Genomic DNA, 18,272 nt, shown 5'->3' with positions numbered 1-18,272 from the left:
GATGATAAAGTTATTAAATGAAACATGAATAAAAAAACCATTCATTGATTAGTTATTCGAAAAATTAGGTAATGACCTTAAAATTGGCACGTAATTTAATTAAATTGTACATTAGGAAGATTGAAAATTGTTATTAGTTGTTAACGCGATTAACCCTTATAAATATTTATTTACAACATAATTTTAGTAACATATGTAATTGTTGGGAATGTCGGATGAAAAAGATTTGTGAAATAATAAATATAATCATAAGTAATATGTATATACACACACATTTTTATTTTCACATCCTTTTCCTCCATCAATACAAATTTTAACTATAATACACAGAATTTAAACCACTCTATAAATTCTTTAACAAAAAAAAAATGTAAAAAAAAAAAATAAAAACACATGGTATTTTTTATATTTCACTGAAAAAAATCAATCTGCAATAAATAATGATGTGACAGGCAAAAGAATCCTGTAGTTGAAGTAAAAAAGTGAACAGAAGAGTACTATTAGAAAAATATCTACATAATTGTTAAAGAATTTATGCTGAATAAAAAGCTTGAAAGAAATAACATTTTTTGAAAGTAAGAATGATTTTGTTATAAATATCTTAATTAACCATTTCCTAAAAGGATACTGATGAAATGTTTCTCCCAGTTTTCGACCATGTACAGCTCCGTGACTAATGTGTACCTGAAGTACCAATATTTAAAAAAAGTTGTGATTTTTTCCATTATGTTCACCATAGTTGTACCTATAATATCTGAGTAAAAGTAGTTAAGTCACTTCAGTTAACACAATACATGGTAAGCACACAGAATGACCAGTAAAAAATTACCATAAATTATCAGAAGTACAATAACCTCAAACCTTACAAGTTAACGCAATGCAATGAATGTCCATTAACTTGTTTTGAATTCTTATAGGAGCAATTCTGCACAAAATAAACTGTATTTACGATAAGTAAATGTTTATATGGATAATCAGTGTACACTATATACTATTACAGGCTACTACTTGTATGATATTAAGTGTCAAATTTGTTCTGCAGTTTTTCTAAAGGCGAATTTTAAATGCATCTGATTCAGTTTTGTGTTCTGCGCATCGTTGTGCGCCTGATAAAATTATTGTAAATGCAGTCGAATTGTGGGATGGCAGACGGCACCACCACAGTGAGTCATACTTTTTGAAGCTATACTCTCTATACCTAGTTATTTTACAATAAAAAAATACATTCAGATAATTTTTTATGAAATTTGCCATTCAAATATAAGTATATTTTACTGACAACTGTTAAATAAGTTCATGGGTGTAAAAGTTACCTTAACTTTAAGTAGGTACTTCTTTTATCTTGCGAAATCGGCTAAAAGCGGCGTGAACAGGATTTTTGAAAATTAAGGTACCAATGCTTGGCCACAAAAAAATTACATCAGATATTTTTAAAAAGTACAATAAAATTAACAAAAAATTTAATCGAAAGATTGTTTAATTTTTATTTATTTTATAACTGGGAAACAGGTAACGTTGATAGAGACATTATTACATTGTTGCAGTATTCCTAAAAAAAATTAACTTTGTTGTGATTGAGACTGATACCGTATACCATTATTATTATTATTTTTTTTTAATTATTATTATTACAAAGGAGAAAAAGAGTGTGCCCGACATACTTTCTAAGTGACTAAGTGTATTTTTTTTTAATACCATAGTACAACCTTAAGGTGAGAGTATAAATGATACGCATAACGTGTACTGTGTAGAAATTTGACTCCTTAAAGATCCCACACCAGTTTTTCTTAGAAGGCTGATATCCGTTTAAAAACACATGGATGATATCTTTTACACTACCTTCTTGTAGATACCTACTGAAGCATCGAGTGAAACTTTTATTTCGTGACCTTTGAATACTTATGTGTAAGTATATGTATGTACCCATATGTAACTTTTCATTCCAAGAAAAAGAAACAAAAGCTACTTACATCTATAGGCTGTGTCGCATAAGGCTCCGTAAGCAGTTAAGGTCACGTGCTCATTTATCATAAGTGCGAGTGAGACGCATAATCACGTGACTTAACTAAACGGAGCCTTATGCGCACAGCCTATAGATGTAGCTTTTGTTTCTTTTTCTTGGAATGAAAAAGTAATACGGGTACAATACCCTACACACAAATGGTAAAATTCACCCGTTCTATTTCGAAACGAAAAACAATCGCGCACTAAGTACTCTCGGCGGTGTAGCTGCGATCCTGCAGCGATAACGGAAACAATCAAATTTGAAATGTGGCTACCGGAGTCCTGTGGGTACCCACACTACCCACCGCCATATCTGTAACAAGTAACAAGATACCTAACGGAAACATGGGTGGCGGTACGGTCGGTCTGGTATATTTCGCAGAATCGCAAAATTTGCAACGACAGTTCAGTCGCTGGCGAACCGCTAAAGCGAGCTTGGGGAGCCGATCCGATCAGTTTAGTTTTTGCGGGTGTGTCTCTTTTATGGCTGAGGTTTCTCGCGTCTCGGGCAAAACATCAAGTAAAAGAGTAACGAGAACAAAGACTGGTGTTATAGATCCATAAGTAAACGATATGGAGGGCAGAAATTCGAATAACCGATACAAGAACAAAGCCAAACCCAAACCTTATTGCAACAACAATAATCCACAAGGTCGAGATGCAAAATCCACGGGCAATGAACGCGGACATCAAAGTAGGACGCTTGATCCCAGAAGAGCACCGAACCCTGGATTCAAGTAAGCATAATATTGTTTTTTTTTTTTTTTTTTTTTTTTTTCTCTCTTATACCCTATTTTGATTGACAAAATGTTGATTTGTAACATTCTTGGGTATACGCGCGCAGTTGCGTCAGAAAGTACTGTACTTAATCAAGTTTCACAGTAAAATGCTGGTTGCTTTTTTTTTCTTCTTTTCTTCAAGCAATTTTTTGAGAACGTACAAAAATAATTTAGTGTAAGTGCTTTTAGCTTTTTGTTTTTACAATGTTATACATATGGCTGAGCGAACACGCATTTATATATGCCTACAACCTTGCGTTTCACTTTGCGTTTGAGCATTTTATTATTTTGCTACCTCGAATGTCACGGACTATTTCGCATAATCTTCATCCAATTGTTATTTTCCGACAGTAAACCGATAGCGCAAAACCGCTGGAACAAACGTGACAATGACCGTCGCGCCGAGAGGATGACTTTTAACTTTAAATCCTTGAAAGAATTGAGTTTAATGAACAGTGAGGACGCAATGGTTAAAGTTACGAAAAACGAGGAAGAATTCGCGAATTTCTTGAACAACCAAATGAGGTCGGATTTTTTAGTGGTGACGTTGAAAGTTTTCAAAAACATTTGTCGGGCTAACTTCACGGAGACCCTCACGAAGCTCATCAACCAAGCCTGCTCCTCAAACTTTTTGCACAACTTGGAAAATTATCTGACAAAATTACCGTTTGAAAGTACCGAGGAAAAATTGCTCAACAAGTTGTATTACGAAGACGTCAATGGGTTCGTAACGATACTCCGTGTATTATTATTATTATTATTATTATCTTGTAATTTTTTCGAGTAATTGTATTCATTACATTTTACGTTTGCTAGGTTTTGGCGCGATCTTGTCGAGTTTTTTCAAAAAATCATCGAACTCATGTTTCGCACGGCGTGCAACAAGTTGACAACAGTATTAAAAAAAATGGAAGGAATCATACAGAGCATTGAATTGACCCAAAAGTATGGACTGGACGATGGGGTAAAAAAAGACGTATCGAGTATGATAAAGGATTTGGAGGGGGAAATAAAAAAAATCGAAAAGAGAGACGTGGTTGAAGCAGATTCCGACGAAAACAGCAAAGAGCTCGCGCCACCAGACAATTTCCGGGAGATTAACGTGTTTCCGACGACCGAAGATCTGCTCGACGACAAAGTATTTTTGAGGCCGTGCAAAATAAAAGACCCTTATGATTCCGTCGACCATTACTTGGATGTACAATTTAGGCTGCTGAGGGAAGATTTCGTGAGGCCCTTGCGCAACGGAATCAAAGAGCTGGATGGTACCCAAAAGTACCGAAACAATGACTTTCGCATTTACAGGAATGCTAGGCTGATGACCTCCAATGTTAAAGAATTCAGTGCTGGCATTCAACTCAACTTTGGAAAATTGAATTTCGTCGACTGGCGCATCTCCAAGCGCCTCATGTACGGAGCGCTTCTGCTCTTGAGCAACGACAACTTCAAAAACGTGGTATTTGCAACCGTGTCCAACAGAGACATAAAGGACCTCATGAATGGATTTGTGTCCATAGAGCCGTGCGTGGAAACGGTCATCAACCCCACGATGTACAATTGCAATTTGGTCTTGTTGGAATCGAAAATTTTCTTTGAACCGTACTTCGTTGTACTGTCTGCTATGCAAAAGATTAATGAAACGAACTTTCCCATGGAAAGGTATTTAATCCAAGCTAAGACTTCAGTGAAGCTACCGCGGTATCTAGAGGACGTAAATTACTTGACGTTTGAGGACAAATTCATGTTTCCATTACACGGTGGCGGCGATTGGCCACCCGCTGCAGAATTAAGACTGGACGAATCGCAGTACGGTGCATTTAAAAGCGCGTTGACTCAGGAGTTTGCTGTGATTCAAGGTCCCCCGGGTACTGGGAAAACCTTCATAGCGTTGAAAATTGTTCAGGCTCTGCTGGAGAACAGCACAAAGTGGAAAAAACACGGCCCCATCGTCGTCGTGTGCCTGACGAATCACGCCCTGGATCAGTTTCTGGAGGGCATTTTGCGCTACACAAAATCGATAGTACGTGTGGGGAGTCGGTCAAAGAGCGAAAAGTTGAAGCCTTACGCCCTCGGGGAGATCAGGAAGAGCTTCAATCACAGAAACAGCGCGGGTTACTTGGTGCACGACATGAAACGCCAGATTGAAGAAGTTTTCAGGGCCGTCGACAAATTGAGACTGTTCATCAAGTATTTGACCACACCGAACATCATCGTGCCTCTGCAGGCTTTTCAGAATTGCCGAGATAAAACGCCTCTGAAGGAGTTCAAAACGAGCGAAGAGCTGATGTTCTGGCTTGTCGGGATGGAAGTGACTCCGTTAATCGGACTCGAGACTCCCAGCGATGCACCCAACGATGTGTCCGAAGAGGCAAAAAAAGAGGAGACGGCAGAAACGGAAACGGCTGAGTACATTTTCGAAGAATTGGACAACTTACGCACAGACGTTGACATAACGTTCGAGTATGAAAAATTGAAAGTCGTCGATTCTTGGGGTCAAATTTATCCGTTGGATATGTTTGATAGACGAATAAAGGAAACGCAGTACCAGATTAGTCAGTTGAAAAACAATCCTGCGTCGTTGCATTTGCCATTTAGTCCGATCAATGCTTGGACGGATCATTTGGAGGACACTTGTCAGCAGCGTGAAAATATACGAGTAAGAAATACTTTTACGACAAAATTACACATTAACATAATATATAGTCTTGGATTTTTAATAAGTAATTTTTGAATTTTCAGCTTGAGTTAAGCAAACACCCGCTAATAAACAAGACCAGCGCGCCTACTGCCAATCCACGCTGGCAAAAATACTGGTCTTGGATAACGACTAGTTACGATTGGGTGTGCAATAAAATCACCCAGTTGGAAGAAAAATATCGATCTTTGAATTCACAACTGAGCGAAATGAGACACATAGCCGATTTGGGAGTGATGAAAGAACGCGAAGTGGTTGGGCTAACAACCACTTGTGCTGCCAAGATTCAGTCTTCGTTACGAGCTCTTAGAGCACCTATAGGTAAAATTACATGAATAACGTTTATTGTTTTGTGTGATATTCAAGTAAATGTTTTTTTTTTTCATCAGTATTGGTTGAAGAGGCAGCCGAAATTCTGGAATCGCACGTTGTTTGCGCAATGACCAAGTCTTGCCAACACGTAATACTGATCGGCGATCACAAACAATTGCGCCCCAAGGCTTCAGTCTACGAACTAGGGACAAAATATAATTTAAACGTGTCGTTATTCGAGCGAATGGTCAACGTGAGAGGAGATTGTATCCAGTTGGCGTACCAGCACCGCATGCGGCCGCAAATTGCCAAACTGGTATCTCCAATTTATGAAATCCTGCACAACGACAAGTCTGTATTTTGCTATCCGAATGTCAAAGGATTGGATAAAAATCTTTTCTTCCTAAATCACACGTCACGCGAGGAAAGCTGTAAAATAGACGAGAGTTACGTGAATAAACACGAGGTCAGATTTTTTGCTGCATTTGCAAGGCATCTGTTGATGCAGGGCTACGGTCCAGATGACATTACCATCCTGTGCACTTATACGGGGCAACTAATCGCTTTCATGAATGTAAGTTATTATGCGCTATAGTGAATCCATACAAATGTGTGCAATTGGTGTTTATTGATTTATAATTTATAGGAAGTGCATCAGCACGCTCTCCTTCGACAAGTACGTGTCACAACTGTAGACAATTACCAAGGGGAGGAGAATAAAATTATTCTTCTGTCGCTGGTCCGTAATAATGGCGAATCAAAAGTCGGATTTTTGAAAGAAGAGAACCGAGTGTGCGTCGCTTTGTCGCGCGCTCGGGAGGGCTTGTACATCATGGGCAATATGAGCGATCTCATCAGTAAAAATAACATTTGGCCCAAGGTACACAAAGTATTGGAAGATGAAAATGCCATTGGCGACTATTTGAAGTTGAGATGTCAAATTCACAAAGATCAATTTTTCGAGGTAATACTTTTAGAGATAAATCTTTAAAAATATAGTAAATTTATGAATATTACTTTGTTTAGGTAAAAAATGAGGATGATTTCAAACAATGTCCCGAAGGGGGGTGTTTGAAAAAGTGCGACCTTTTATTACCCTGTGGGCATTTTTGCCTGAGCGTTTGTCACATTTTGGATCGGGAGCATAAGAATTATCAGTGCAAGCAAAATTGTAACGGAGTCTGTCCAAATAATCATCCTTGCGAATTAAAGTGTTGGCAGGGCTGTAAACCATGTTTGGTTTTCGTAGAATGTACACTAAAGTGCGGACACACCATAAAAATACCATGTTCTTCGGATCCGAATACATTTCCATGTCCAGTTGAGGTATATACAACTTTTAATTGTTGACACTATACCGTTGTTACAATAAAAAAAAAGCTCGAATAATTTTATATCCATAAATTACAAGGGTTTTTTATATCTTTGGTGTTTGAAATAATTACTTTTAGGTGGATGCGACTTTACCGGAATGCAATCATGCGATTACAAAACCTTGTTATCTGTCGATTGAAGAATGCAGGTGTAATTACAAATGTGAAACTCGTTTGGATTGTGGACATTCATGTTTAAAATACTGCCATGTGAAGTTCGATCCAGATCATCTGAAGGTATTTTTATTGTTGTATATATACATATATTTTTCTTTTGCAGTACGAAAAGAAAAAGTTGGTCACGCGTTACAACCCAAAATATTATTAAAACAATAAATGAAAATTTACTGAATCATTAATCAATGATTTTCTCTGTAGTATACCTGTAATAAAAATTGTACAAGAAAAAATGTTAACTGTACTGGAAATCATATTTGTAAAAAAAGATGTTACGAGGAATGCGAGCCTTGCTCTCTACCTGTTGACAAAAAACGTTCATGCAGACATTACTATAAAAACGTTGCTTGTTCTTTGAACATAGAAGACGCTTACTGTGAACGACGTTGTGACAAAATAATGATTTGTGGTCATAAATGTAAATTGAAGTGCTCAGATGAATGTAAAAATTGTCCACAAATGGTAAGGGTGATATAAAAAAACATTGCCAAAGTAAAAAATGAGAATTGAACTGCGCTGATTTTAACGTTAAAAATTAATAGATGACAAAGAAAAGTCCATGTGGTCACAACATATGTGTTAAGTGTTGCGAAGAAGCTACACCTTCCAAATGCAACTTTGATTGTTTAAAAACGTTACCGTGCGGCCATCCATGCACTAAAAAGTGTAGAGAGTCCTGTACAATGGACTGCAAGGAATTGGTGAAACTGAACAAGCCAGGACTTTGTGGCCATATTTTTTCAGTACCTTGCTATTTAAAAAATTCCGGTAATACCCAGCAGAGCCATTAATTTTCAACCAACATACTAAATTTTTTGCTTGTTTGATTCAACAATAATTTAATTTTCTTCAGATCCAAAATCTCGTGGATTGTTAAGATACTGTAAAGAACCTTGTAATTTTACGTTGGCTTGCACTCACACGTGCAAGGGGGACTGTGGAAGCTGTTTTCAAGGTCGTATGCATATTGCTTGCAGCGAGCCTTGTCGCACCGTATTCATTTGTGGACACTCGTAACTTGAATTTATTTAACAATTGAAATAAATTGAAACAGTACAAATGTCAATTTTTAATTTTTTTTTAGGTGTAAAGTAGCTTGCAACCTCGAGTGCCAGCCTTGCACGCAAAAGTGTGAATTGAAGTGCAGTCATAATAAATGTGGTAGAAAGTGCGGCGTCCCATGCGTTCCTTGTAAAGTGGGTGCTTACATATTTTTGATGTTCATGTTTTTGTCATAGTTCTTGAATTATTATTAGGATTTTTTTTTTTTTTTTTTTTTTTTAGGAACCATGTGAGCGAAAGTGCTTCCACCAACAATGTGAAAAATTATGTTATGAAATATGCGATATAACACCTTGTGATAAGCCATGCCGAAAAAGATTAAAGTGCCATCATGCGTGCGTTGGATTTTGTGGGGAGCCCTGTCCTCCGCTATGCCGAATTTGTCATGAAGATGAGTTAACAGAAATCTTTTTTGGTGATGAGGATGATCCGGATGCGAGGTAACTTGAAATTACCACGATTTTGGGGTGTTTGTGCAATTAATTTTTTACTATTTGCGTCTTTGTTTATTTAGATTCGTATTGCTTAACGACTGTGGACATTGTTTCGAAAACGAAGGCTTAATGCAGTGGATCCAACCAACTACCGATACTAACGAGGCCATTGAAGTGAAAACGCCGGTATGTCCTAAATGCAAGACCCCCATAAGGAGTTGCAACAGAATAATGAACCGAATCAAGGAGGACTTGAAAAATGTTATGGCTGTAAAAGATAGAGTGTTTTTCAGTAACAAGAAAGATGAAATCGCACGTAAACGCAAGAAGAATGTAGAGGCATTAAGGAACATGGAAAATTTTCCAATTATAAAAGGTATCTTTAAAAATTTTTTTCAATCAATCTCTCTCTACTTGCGCAAATCATATTCAAGTGTGATGATTATTTAAATGTTTTTTGTAATTTTCAGATTTCCGAGACATAAAAAATTATATTTCCAAACTTAAAGAACTTACTTGCCCAACGAAAAAAAATAGAAAACAATACTTAAACTATAATGAAGTTAATAATTTAGATGTTATTGTTTCTATTTTAGAAGAAATAATAACTGTGTTGAAAAAAAAAAAGAACCTATCCATTCCTGTTGAAAGCATAAAACTTCAAGTTACCACGTTGATACAATGGCTTCCTGGTAAATTGAAAATTTCAAGTCAAAGGCTTGATGATGTTCAATTGGAGCTGAGACGGCTCCATTTGATGGTGAGACAAAATGCCTTTTTTCGTACTTAAAATTTTATAAGATTATACCGTTTCAGTTATGATTCTGGTTTTAGGTTTACATTTACAATCTGTTCTCGGACGATTTATGGAAATTATCAGAATGTAAGAAGGACTATGACCTTTTGATGGAAAAATTGACAAATGTTGGAAAATTCACTTCAACTGTGGAAGCAGACATCATAAACAGTTCAAAAATATTGAATGAGCGGAAAACCGTATTGATCGAGCGGGCTATGATAGTAAAAGCTATGGGTCTCGCCAAAGGTCACTGGTACAAGTGTCCAAATAACCATGTCTATGCCATTGGCGAATGCGGAGGTGCCATGGAGCGTTCCAAATGCATAGAGTGTAAAGCTGTCATTGGAGGAGAAAACCACCGGCTCGTGCAAAGCAATGCACTCGCGACGGAAATTGATGGAGCTTTAAGTCCTGCTTGGCCAACGGCATTACGCCATTGATTGAAATAATATACATACATTTTAAACGTAAAGCATGCATAAATATATTATCATTTTATAATATTATGTAACTACATGTATCAAGTTCTACTTCTTAAACATAAAAAAAAGTTTATATAATACGCTCATACTTTCTAAAAATCATTAAAAAATATTATACACATAAATATATATTTTTACTGGAATAAAATTTTTTGTTTTTCATATTAGTATAAACATGTACTATTATTGTATTGTGAGCAGTCGTGTAATATGGCTTATACCTACTAATTTTAATATCTTACGATGATGATTATAACGGTTTAAATTTCGTATTATTATCCATCGGTTTTTTGAGTTTAACAACGAAGATGAGGCATCATCGATGACACGGTCAATCTTATTTTATACGCAAAAATAGCTGATTAGTTAAAAGAAAAAATCAAGGGAACAATACATTTAGAGCATAACTCTTGTTACGACTGTAAAGCTACCAAATTGTTTCGTCTTACTTCATCGATGCGCGTAATATTGTTCTTTGAGTAAACGAAGTATAAATGAAGATGTAAACACCACAGATAATACCTTCGTTTCACACGGAAAAAGTAAACATGCACATGGCGTGTTATGTTGCGCCAATTTCCAATGATAAAGTATTTACAGTTAAGGAGTTGAAAAAATAATCAATATAGCAGTAGCCAGTTCTTTATTGGAAAAAAATTTTATACAAGTACAAAAATCCCCTTGAAGTAAAAAAAATTATATTCGACTTTTGCATCGACTCCATTGATATTATTATTCACAGCTATAAATAAAATAGAAAAACATTAAATCATCTGAAAGAAAAATCTAGTAAAAAGATTATAAGATTGTTTAGATATGTCAACTCCATTAGGAGCAATCATCTCCAGAGACGTCGGGATTGCCAGAATCCAATAAATCTGCTAGATCGTATTCCGGCATCTCTTTACCGATTAAAGTTTTCAGTTGGACCGCACACATGATGTAATTGTCAAATGATATAGTTCCTTCCTCGGTACCGTATCGGCGCACCAAAATATTGAGTACTCTGTTGTTCAATCGGTAACCGGCGCTGTTCAACGCACGTCGCAGTTCAAATGCGCTCAAATTGCCCGAACCGTCTTTGTCGTGCAGGTGAAAGGCGGCCTACGGAAAATAAAAATTTATTTTTACTTATAAATGGGCGCAAAAATCGCTCATGTCGGATGTATAACATGTAGTTATCTATTTTACCCTCCACATTCTGATGTCGTTCCACAGACTGGTAAACTCCTCGAAATTCAATTTTTCAGTACTGTCTTTGTCGAGCATAGCAATGATACTTTGGCAAATATCTTCGTTGAAGCCTTGGTCCTGCATTTCTATAAAACAATATATAACATAGTAAAAAACTTTTTTTTTTTTAAAGAAAAGTAAAAATTCAAAGTTGGATGAAATATAATAGAAATAAAATTAAAAAAAAAAAAAAAAAGAAAAACAAGGAACTCACTATGAACAATATGATTAAAATAAGGTACTGATAGTAAAAATATTGATTAATAATAAGAAAATTTTCCTCTTGTTTACTGTTTTAAATAAGTTTGTACCTTTGCGCATGGCGTAATCCAAGATTGCTTTTAACTCTGTACAATCAATTTCCATGTCATCACCGGCAAGTCGTTTAAAGAATCCGTGAATTTTCTCCTCATTTCCACTTGGGACTGGTTGTACCTGCAATTATTTACCACTATTTTATCTAAAACACTATCACTTCATGTCAGCGTTGACTTATATTTTTTAAACGTATTCTGCAATCGACTATCTGGCTTGTTAGAGTACTTAGACAAACGGTGCAAGCAGTACGTCTTTATCACTGAGATTAGTTTTTATTAAGCAACATTTTTGCAGCTGAAGTTTACATATTAATAAAAAAATATACGTAGACGAATGAAGTATCCATCAACAGCACGGTAAAATTAATCAACTTTAAATTGCGTTTATAGTTTGTTTCGGCCAAAAAAAAACATTTTTTTATTTTCTTCGGACCATAAACGTATTATTATTATTATTATTATTATTATTATTATTATTATTATTATTATTATTATTAAAGATCTTGAATTAATTAATAACGTTACCAATACGTACCCTTTCGTCAACCTCCCCAACTCCGACTTTTTCATCGTTTTCTCTGTAAAGAGAAAAAAAAAACAAATCATTAGGATGAAACACGATTATTCCCTAATAAAACAACGTTACACTTACTCCATGCTGTGTTTGTTTTCAGTAAATATTCGGAGTAAGAATTCCCCTTCTTCGCTTGGTTCAAAAGCACTAGGAATTATGCAGTAAACTCCAGGCCGTAATTTAGCACGATGCGTTATTTCTCGCATGTTAGTAAATAAGCAGTTTGGAACCGCAACCCTGTGATTCTTGAAAAAATTCGTATCCAAAGGCTTTGGCAGCTCATCTGGATTTTTCAACTGAAACCCAATAATGTGTTAATTAAATTCTCAAGTGAAGGTGCAGGCAACCGAAAAAAAAGCTATAATTGACTTTACGCGATAGACTGCGAAACCAATAGCCAGGGTACTAGCACCAATTTTCCTCATGGCTCTTCTATGTTTTTGCATCAACGCGATAATGACGGTGCACTTGTCGTCACCTTCATCGGGATGCTCCAACGTGATGCGATACTGCGGGTTACTCGAGAAAGTTTCTAAAAATAAATTTATATTCAATGATATGTGTCTTATAGTGTCTTGACAAAAAAAGCTTTTTTTTTTCCCAAAAAGTATTACCCAAGTAGTTTCGGCAACCACCGGCAGTGACTCCTTTTACCCATTCGCCCTCGAACATACTAGTTTTCCACTTTTTCTTTCCAACGTTCAAATCGTCCTCCGTCAAGGAATCCGGATTCAAGTTGCAAATTTCAATGTGTGCAAATTCTTTTTTGAAATCCTCGTAGCACATCCAGAATTCACCGTCAGTGTCGAAAGTTAGGCATAATTTCTTTTTAACATCCGCAGGGACCTTCCTCCACGACAGAGAGCTGCAGCGTAAAAATTCGAGGTGAACCACATACGTTAAACCATTGCCAAGGAGACAAAAAAAAACCCCCCAAATAATTACTAGTCACTCCAGTCGCCATTCCACTCGTCCTCGTTACCCCACGGGTTCCTTATTCTCAGCAGCTGAAGTGGCTTCGTATCACCGTGCTCGACAATATCTATCACTTTCACTTTGGTGATACTATAAGCGTGACCCTTGATCAAACCCGACGGCATACGGAGTTCCACTATATGGGGATCCGCCTGCAACCCACATGTATATTATAGTATATAGGGTCGGTGGGGACAAAATATAATGGAAAAAAAAAGGTAAACCTACCTCGACCGAGCAGCCCATGAGGGAGTTTCTCTCGTACGCCTTGAGCAAAATATCGAACAGATCGGGTGGGGCGTTAGCCATAACGATCGTCTCGGCAACGCCACCAGTCAGGTCCACCATGGCCTCCAGGGCCGAACCACCCTTGAGACATTCGTAGCAGCCGTGCAGCTTGGCGTAGGCCTTTTCCAGCAGAGGAGTCCAAAATTCGTTGCTCGTGCCCGATTTCAGGTTCAACAACTGGCCGTCCAACAATGGCAGCCGATCATCGACGACGACGTCCACCCACTTGCCGTACTGCCAGAACCTGAGGATGACCACCACCAAGACACGAGTGATAGTTTATTTTACATCAATCATCGTTGATTTTCCTCGGTATGTTGTAACGTTAAGTCACCTGAAGTGGAATATGCCGGCGTAATTTTCTCCGAAGCCCTGGTCCCGAGGTATGATTTTGCAGAACAAGTTGGGATTCATCGTCAGGTTGGCCAGGGGGGAGAGCATCCAGCAATCGCCGAGCTCGCCTTGCTCGACGTCGAACCTGGAGAAGCCGTCGACGAAGAGCTGGGGGTCGTCGACTAGATCCTGCAAGCAAAAGGGTGTTTTATCGGTAAGGAAATCGGTATTTTACGCTGGTATATATCCATCGGTAAACGAGTGAGGGTTGAATTTTTACGTGCCTTAGGGCGCTTCCATTCGATGAGTCTGTCTGATTTTTCGGAGATGACCAGGGCCACGTCGGAAGCTGGAAACTCGGGATCTTCGAAGAGACGCCCCTCATCCAGGCATTGCTGTCTGAGCTGATGGAAGTTTTGGGTTAGACGTCTCGATTTTATTACCGATTCGTCAATCTGTAAGTACGTATACAATTTTTTTTTTTTTTTTCTATTAAATAAGGGCATTGGGATTTTTTGTTAGCTTAATTTTTCTTAATGGCAAAAGAGGCACTTGTAAAGACATACTTTACGTGACTGTGTGCACTCGATCAGTAAAAAATGAGGATATGAATGAGAGTCGAGGTTGATTGGACTCATCGACAAGACGATCTTATTATATTGTCGTATCGATAATGTCCGTAGCTGTTGAAACAACTCATTTGACCATTTTATTAAAAAAAAAAAAAAAGATTTGAGTTAAAAAGAAAGGTTTCATGTACATTTTTCTTGAAACCTACCACTTCGGAGAAGAAATTTCTCAATGTTCAAGCAATAATATTTCGTATTAAAAAATTATTCAAATGCCAAGTACAAACGAGTATGTGTCAACTAAGCATGTACGAAAATTAATTATGACGTTATCATTTATATTACAATACTGTTAACTCTTTGTCTGATGACCAAAGTGCAACCATGTGGCGGTTATTTTTTATAATATATATTATATATACTCATTAATACACCAATAAAAATGCGCTATAATGAGTGGAAAAAACAACAAAGAGACACGTAAAATTCTCGCTACGTGCTTTGAGGATTAGATCACGGTATCGATGTATTGCTATTTATAGATGAAGGCGTGTTACAAAAATTATTTTGTATGATAGCTAACACCCAATTAATAATGGAAGCCCTTACACTTTGCATTTAACAGAAAAAATGAGCGGAAGCATGATTATTTAAATAATTTTACCCTGAATATTAGTACTTACTTAGTGTTACTGTAATTGTCTTATGATAAATATGGTAGTAAAGGAAATATTGAGACGTACCACTTTGGGCTCCACGACCGTCTTGAGGCAGACCTCAGGATTATCCTGGACAGGCTCCGTTTCCATGGCTGATTTTCTTTAATAAGAATCCGGGATAAGTGATGGGTAGTGCAGTTTCTGTAAACAGTTTTTTTTCCTTCTTCAAGAGCTCAATTAACAACGAAAAAAAGCTTCTCTTTTGCGTAAAAAGAATGACGGTTTAATCGTAATTTACATAAGGTTCTGAATATATACAGTTGAATTTTCATGGTCAAACTTCAAAACAATTTTATCCATTTCATAGACTTATCTCGTTATGACTAGAATATAAAAGACCGTACTTGGAGGTGCTAGATACTAGCTATTTTTTTCGACGTTAATAAGAAATTTAAGATTATCTCAAACGCTTTTTTCCACATTTAACGATATCGAATTTCAAATACATTTTTACAATGAAGAAAGTGAAAATATTTTTGGTTCGTTAGGTTTTATAAAAGGTAAATGGAATTTTTTTAAAGTTTCGCGTTCCCAAGTTGAGAAAAGAAAGCTACGTGCTGATACCCAACCTTTAAATATTTTTGTAATCTCGCAGAATTTTAGAACACAAAAAAATATATCTCGAAGGTGCGCCTTATATAAAAGTTTTTAATTTTTTGAGTAAAAAAAAGGAGAGTTTTCCCAATGCAACGTTATTTTCTGCAGAAAAATATCTTTGTATATTATTCTTGGTCTAGTATAGGTAATGAAAATGAACAAACCTATTACAACGAACCTGTGTATTCTCGTTTTAAAAGAATATCCAATGACGTTGTCGAAGCTCCAATAAGTGAACTGGTTATGACGATACTAATCGAAACAGTTATCGGTGCTCAAAGAATAGAAAAAAATTTTGATATAGCCAAAGGGGGGGGAGATACTCCCTCCATGTGCCTACTGTGTTAATGTATAATTTATCTTTTACACCTTGGCTGTAGAAAGGTATTTCGAGAGCTTTTGTCGGTGTAAAAACTGAGTTTTTATGCAAAATAAAGTTATGGTTTTTTCCACATTAAATTACAAGCGTATAAGTTTTGAACTAATATGAAGCTGGACACCTTTATTGCATTATATTTATCAAAATTAGTAATACAACTAATAAATAATGAAAAAATTACAAATCAGTTTTGGCTTATTGCTTGAATTGTATCACTATGTAGATATATACGTGATTTAATTTTGAGTCAACATTAATATCATTATGGGTGAAGCTATAGATTCACTAAGATTAATCATAACAGTTTCAATCACCAATAACTTCAACATATTATTTTTCCATAACATTTTGTAAATAGTTTATGGAGCTACAAGTAAACATGTGGTGGTAACTTAAAAAAGTTACGAATGTAGTACTTGGTATAAAACTGGGGGTCTTTAGTATTTATTAAATATTCGTATAAAACTTTAGATTGTTCGACAAACTTGAAGGCTTAAATACGTAGATAAATTTTTTCGGCCTCAATCTCAAGTTTCAATGACTCGATCAATAAGAGATAACTAGGAAACGATAAAAAACTAATTAACGTGAATAATGAAAATTTAGACAAATTTGTCGTAGTGCAAGCGCATGTCACATCCACCTTTTATACTACTTATTTTTATGTATTATATCTGTAAGTTGGTAACATACAAGTTTAAATGCCATCGAGTCGTATTGTATATTCAAGTATATTCATGTATATTCAAGTTGATTGTAAAGAAAGAAAACTAAGTATAAATGAGACCTTAACTCTGATGTTAACCAACATAATATATAAAGATTACCTTACAAAAATAATTCTTTATTAAGAGTAAAAGTCCCTTGAAACATTTCTGTGTAACCTTTTACTTTCGGGGAGCAAAGTTCTTATAGTTGGAAAATTTTTGTATAATTAATAATATTTTGTACAAAAACATTTACAAAATTCAAAGAAAAAAAATTACGTTGTACATACGCAGTGGTAAAAAAATCTTGCTTACAACCAATTTTCAACTAATTGCGATGTTTGTAGACTCTAAGCTCTCGTATTGTTATTGGGAGTTTCCTAATTATTGATTTTTTAAATGTAACTTTTTACATCATTGTGCGTCTGAAAAAATATGGATCAATTATTTTTTGGTAATCTGATCTTTGATGGACTTGATAATACATTTTGATGAAAAAACTTTATTTATCACCAAATACAATAGTGAATAAAGATTTATTTTTATTGCAATTTTTAAAAAATTAAAAATTTCTCCTCCTGAATTAGCTCCATGGCTGATTATTTGGATTATTTTTTTCTTCGTTCTCTATAATTTCTTTTACTTTTGTTAAAACTCTACTGCTGCTAAACTGTATTAGAGTACGTTATTAGTAATTGATAGTGAAGTGTCTATTAACAAGTTTTTTTTTTTTTTTTTTTTTAAATAGTACTTTTTTATAAGGCTTATTGTCGTATGTTTCGGCCGTTCAGTCACCCAAAATTAAAAACAGTAAAATAAAGTTTTCTAAGAAAGTTTCAAAATTCGATTCGTTGGTTTTTTACTTATATTATTTCGAGTATAAATATAGCTTACTTCAGTTACTTTATTACTGTGAGATCAAATTGTAAAATTTTATGAAATCATGCTCTACGACACTCTAAATCATGGTTAAAATAAAAAAAGGGAAATAATTTTCACTTCATATTTTTCAATTTTATTTTTTGCTTGTGACTTTACTCCAAGAGGTTGCACAGAATATAAATGGTGTTTCCATTAAAAAAAAAAAGCTAATACTTAAATATAAATGCATCGATGTTACTGAAATTTAAAAAAAAATGAAAATGAAATTTTTTTAACAGTATTAACTACAACTTTTTGTCAAGTTATGTTTTATATAAAAAAAGATTTGTCATGGATCAATCAAGTATGAACTATTTTTACGAATGAGATCATTAACTTAATGTAGTTTTTCATTTCTAATATATGCATTGTAATACACGTGTACTGTAAAATCAAAATTTTTTCTTAGGTAACCCAAAACAAATTAATTGATTATGTCAACATCTTACGTAAACTGTAAAAACTATACATATTATAATTACGCAACCAACGTGTTAAGACAATTGAAATTCAATCAAATATTGAACCTTGAATGAGATATAT

General features: G+C 35.4%; 3 protein-coding genes across 4 annotated transcripts; 1 reads left to right on the top strand and 2 right to left on the bottom strand.

The window, feature by feature from the left end:
• Nucleotides 1-323: 323 nt before the first annotated feature.
• LOC149375358 (uncharacterized) lies at nt 324-1,024 on the bottom strand. Of its 2 annotated transcripts, none has more exons than XM_089588939.1 (3): nt 830-1,024; nt 629-754; nt 324-512 (listed from the first exon to the last, which is right to left on the bottom strand). In XM_089588939.1, the coding sequence occupies exons 2-3, from the start codon at nt 735-737 to the stop codon at nt 424-426; spliced, it is 198 nt and encodes a 65-aa protein (XP_089445065.1). In that variant the 5' UTR covers nt 738-754; nt 830-1,024; the 3' UTR covers nt 324-423. The 2 variants fall into 2 exon arrangements, with proteins under 2 accessions (XP_089445065.1, XP_089445066.1); XM_089588940.1 differs by having other exon boundaries at nt 629-745.
• A 1,340-nt stretch (nt 1,025-2,364) lies between these two features.
• LOC106647460 (NFX1-type zinc finger-containing protein 1-like) lies at nt 2,365-10,251 on the top strand. Its single transcript, XM_089588645.1, has 16 exons — nt 2,365-2,741; nt 3,135-3,506; nt 3,600-5,439; nt 5,523-5,799; nt 5,868-6,364; nt 6,437-6,754; nt 6,817-7,116; nt 7,242-7,400; nt 7,542-7,802; nt 7,883-8,108; nt 8,194-8,353; nt 8,425-8,536; nt 8,625-8,842; nt 8,917-9,212; nt 9,307-9,596; nt 9,671-10,251. Exons 1-16 carry the CDS (start codon nt 2,578-2,580, stop codon nt 10,073-10,075), a joined length of 5,895 nt encoding a protein of 1,964 aa, XP_089444771.1. The 5' UTR covers nt 2,365-2,577; the 3' UTR covers nt 10,076-10,251.
• Nucleotides 10,252-10,945: 694 nt separating this feature from the next.
• Nucleotides 10,946-15,215, bottom strand: LOC106647459 (calpain-B). Its single transcript, XM_089588903.1, has 12 exons — nt 15,150-15,215; nt 14,122-14,292; nt 13,839-14,026; nt 13,445-13,748; nt 13,187-13,368; nt 12,856-13,106; nt 12,616-12,773; nt 12,320-12,537; nt 12,203-12,245; nt 11,662-11,785; nt 11,309-11,436; nt 10,946-11,221 (listed from the first exon to the last, which is right to left on the bottom strand). The coding sequence occupies exons 1-12, from the start codon at nt 15,213-15,215 to the stop codon at nt 10,946-10,948; spliced, it is 2,109 nt and encodes a 702-aa protein (XP_089445029.1).
• Nucleotides 15,216-18,272: the final 3,057 nt, after the last annotated feature.

This window comes from Copidosoma floridanum, unplaced genomic scaffold (assembly GCF_036245765.1).
Source record: "Copidosoma floridanum isolate Cflo_tuat_1 unplaced genomic scaffold, Cflo_Japanese_pri ptg000007l, whole genome shotgun sequence".
Classification (NCBI taxonomy): domain Eukaryota; kingdom Metazoa; phylum Arthropoda; class Insecta; order Hymenoptera; family Encyrtidae; genus Copidosoma; species Copidosoma floridanum.
This window is presented reverse-complemented; position numbering and strand designations above follow the sequence as displayed.

Bases quoted from the DNA above. Each gene is read 5' to 3' on its own strand.
- LOC149375358 (XM_089588939.1), bottom strand. From the start codon at position 737: ATGGTGAACATAATGGAAAAAATCACAACTTTTTTTAAATATTGGTAC. The intron at 513-628 runs GTATCCTTTTAG...ACAATTATGTAG, and splicing joins CTGGGAGAAACATTTCATCA to ATATTTTTCTAATAGTACTC.
- LOC106647459 (XM_089588903.1), bottom strand. From the start codon at position 15,215: ATGGAAACGGAGCCTGTCCAGGATAATCCTGAGGTCTGCCTCAAGACG. The intron at 13,369-13,444 runs GTAGGTTTACCT...TGTGGGTTGCAG, and splicing joins TCATGGGCTGCTCGGTCGAG to GCGGATCCCCATATAGTGGA. The intron at 12,538-12,615 runs GTAAAGTCAATT...ATTGGGTTTCAG, and splicing joins TTGGTTTCGCAGTCTATCGC to TTGAAAAATCCAGATGAGCT.
- LOC106647460 (XM_089588645.1), top strand. From the start codon at position 2,578: ATGGAGGGCAGAAATTCGAATAACCGATACAAGAACAAAGCCAAACCC. The intron at 7,803-7,882 runs GTAAGGGTGATA...AAAAATTAATAG, and splicing joins GTAAAAATTGTCCACAAATG to ATGACAAAGAAAAGTCCATG. The intron at 8,109-8,193 runs GTAATACCCAGC...AATTTTCTTCAG, and splicing joins TTGCTATTTAAAAAATTCCG to ATCCAAAATCTCGTGGATTG.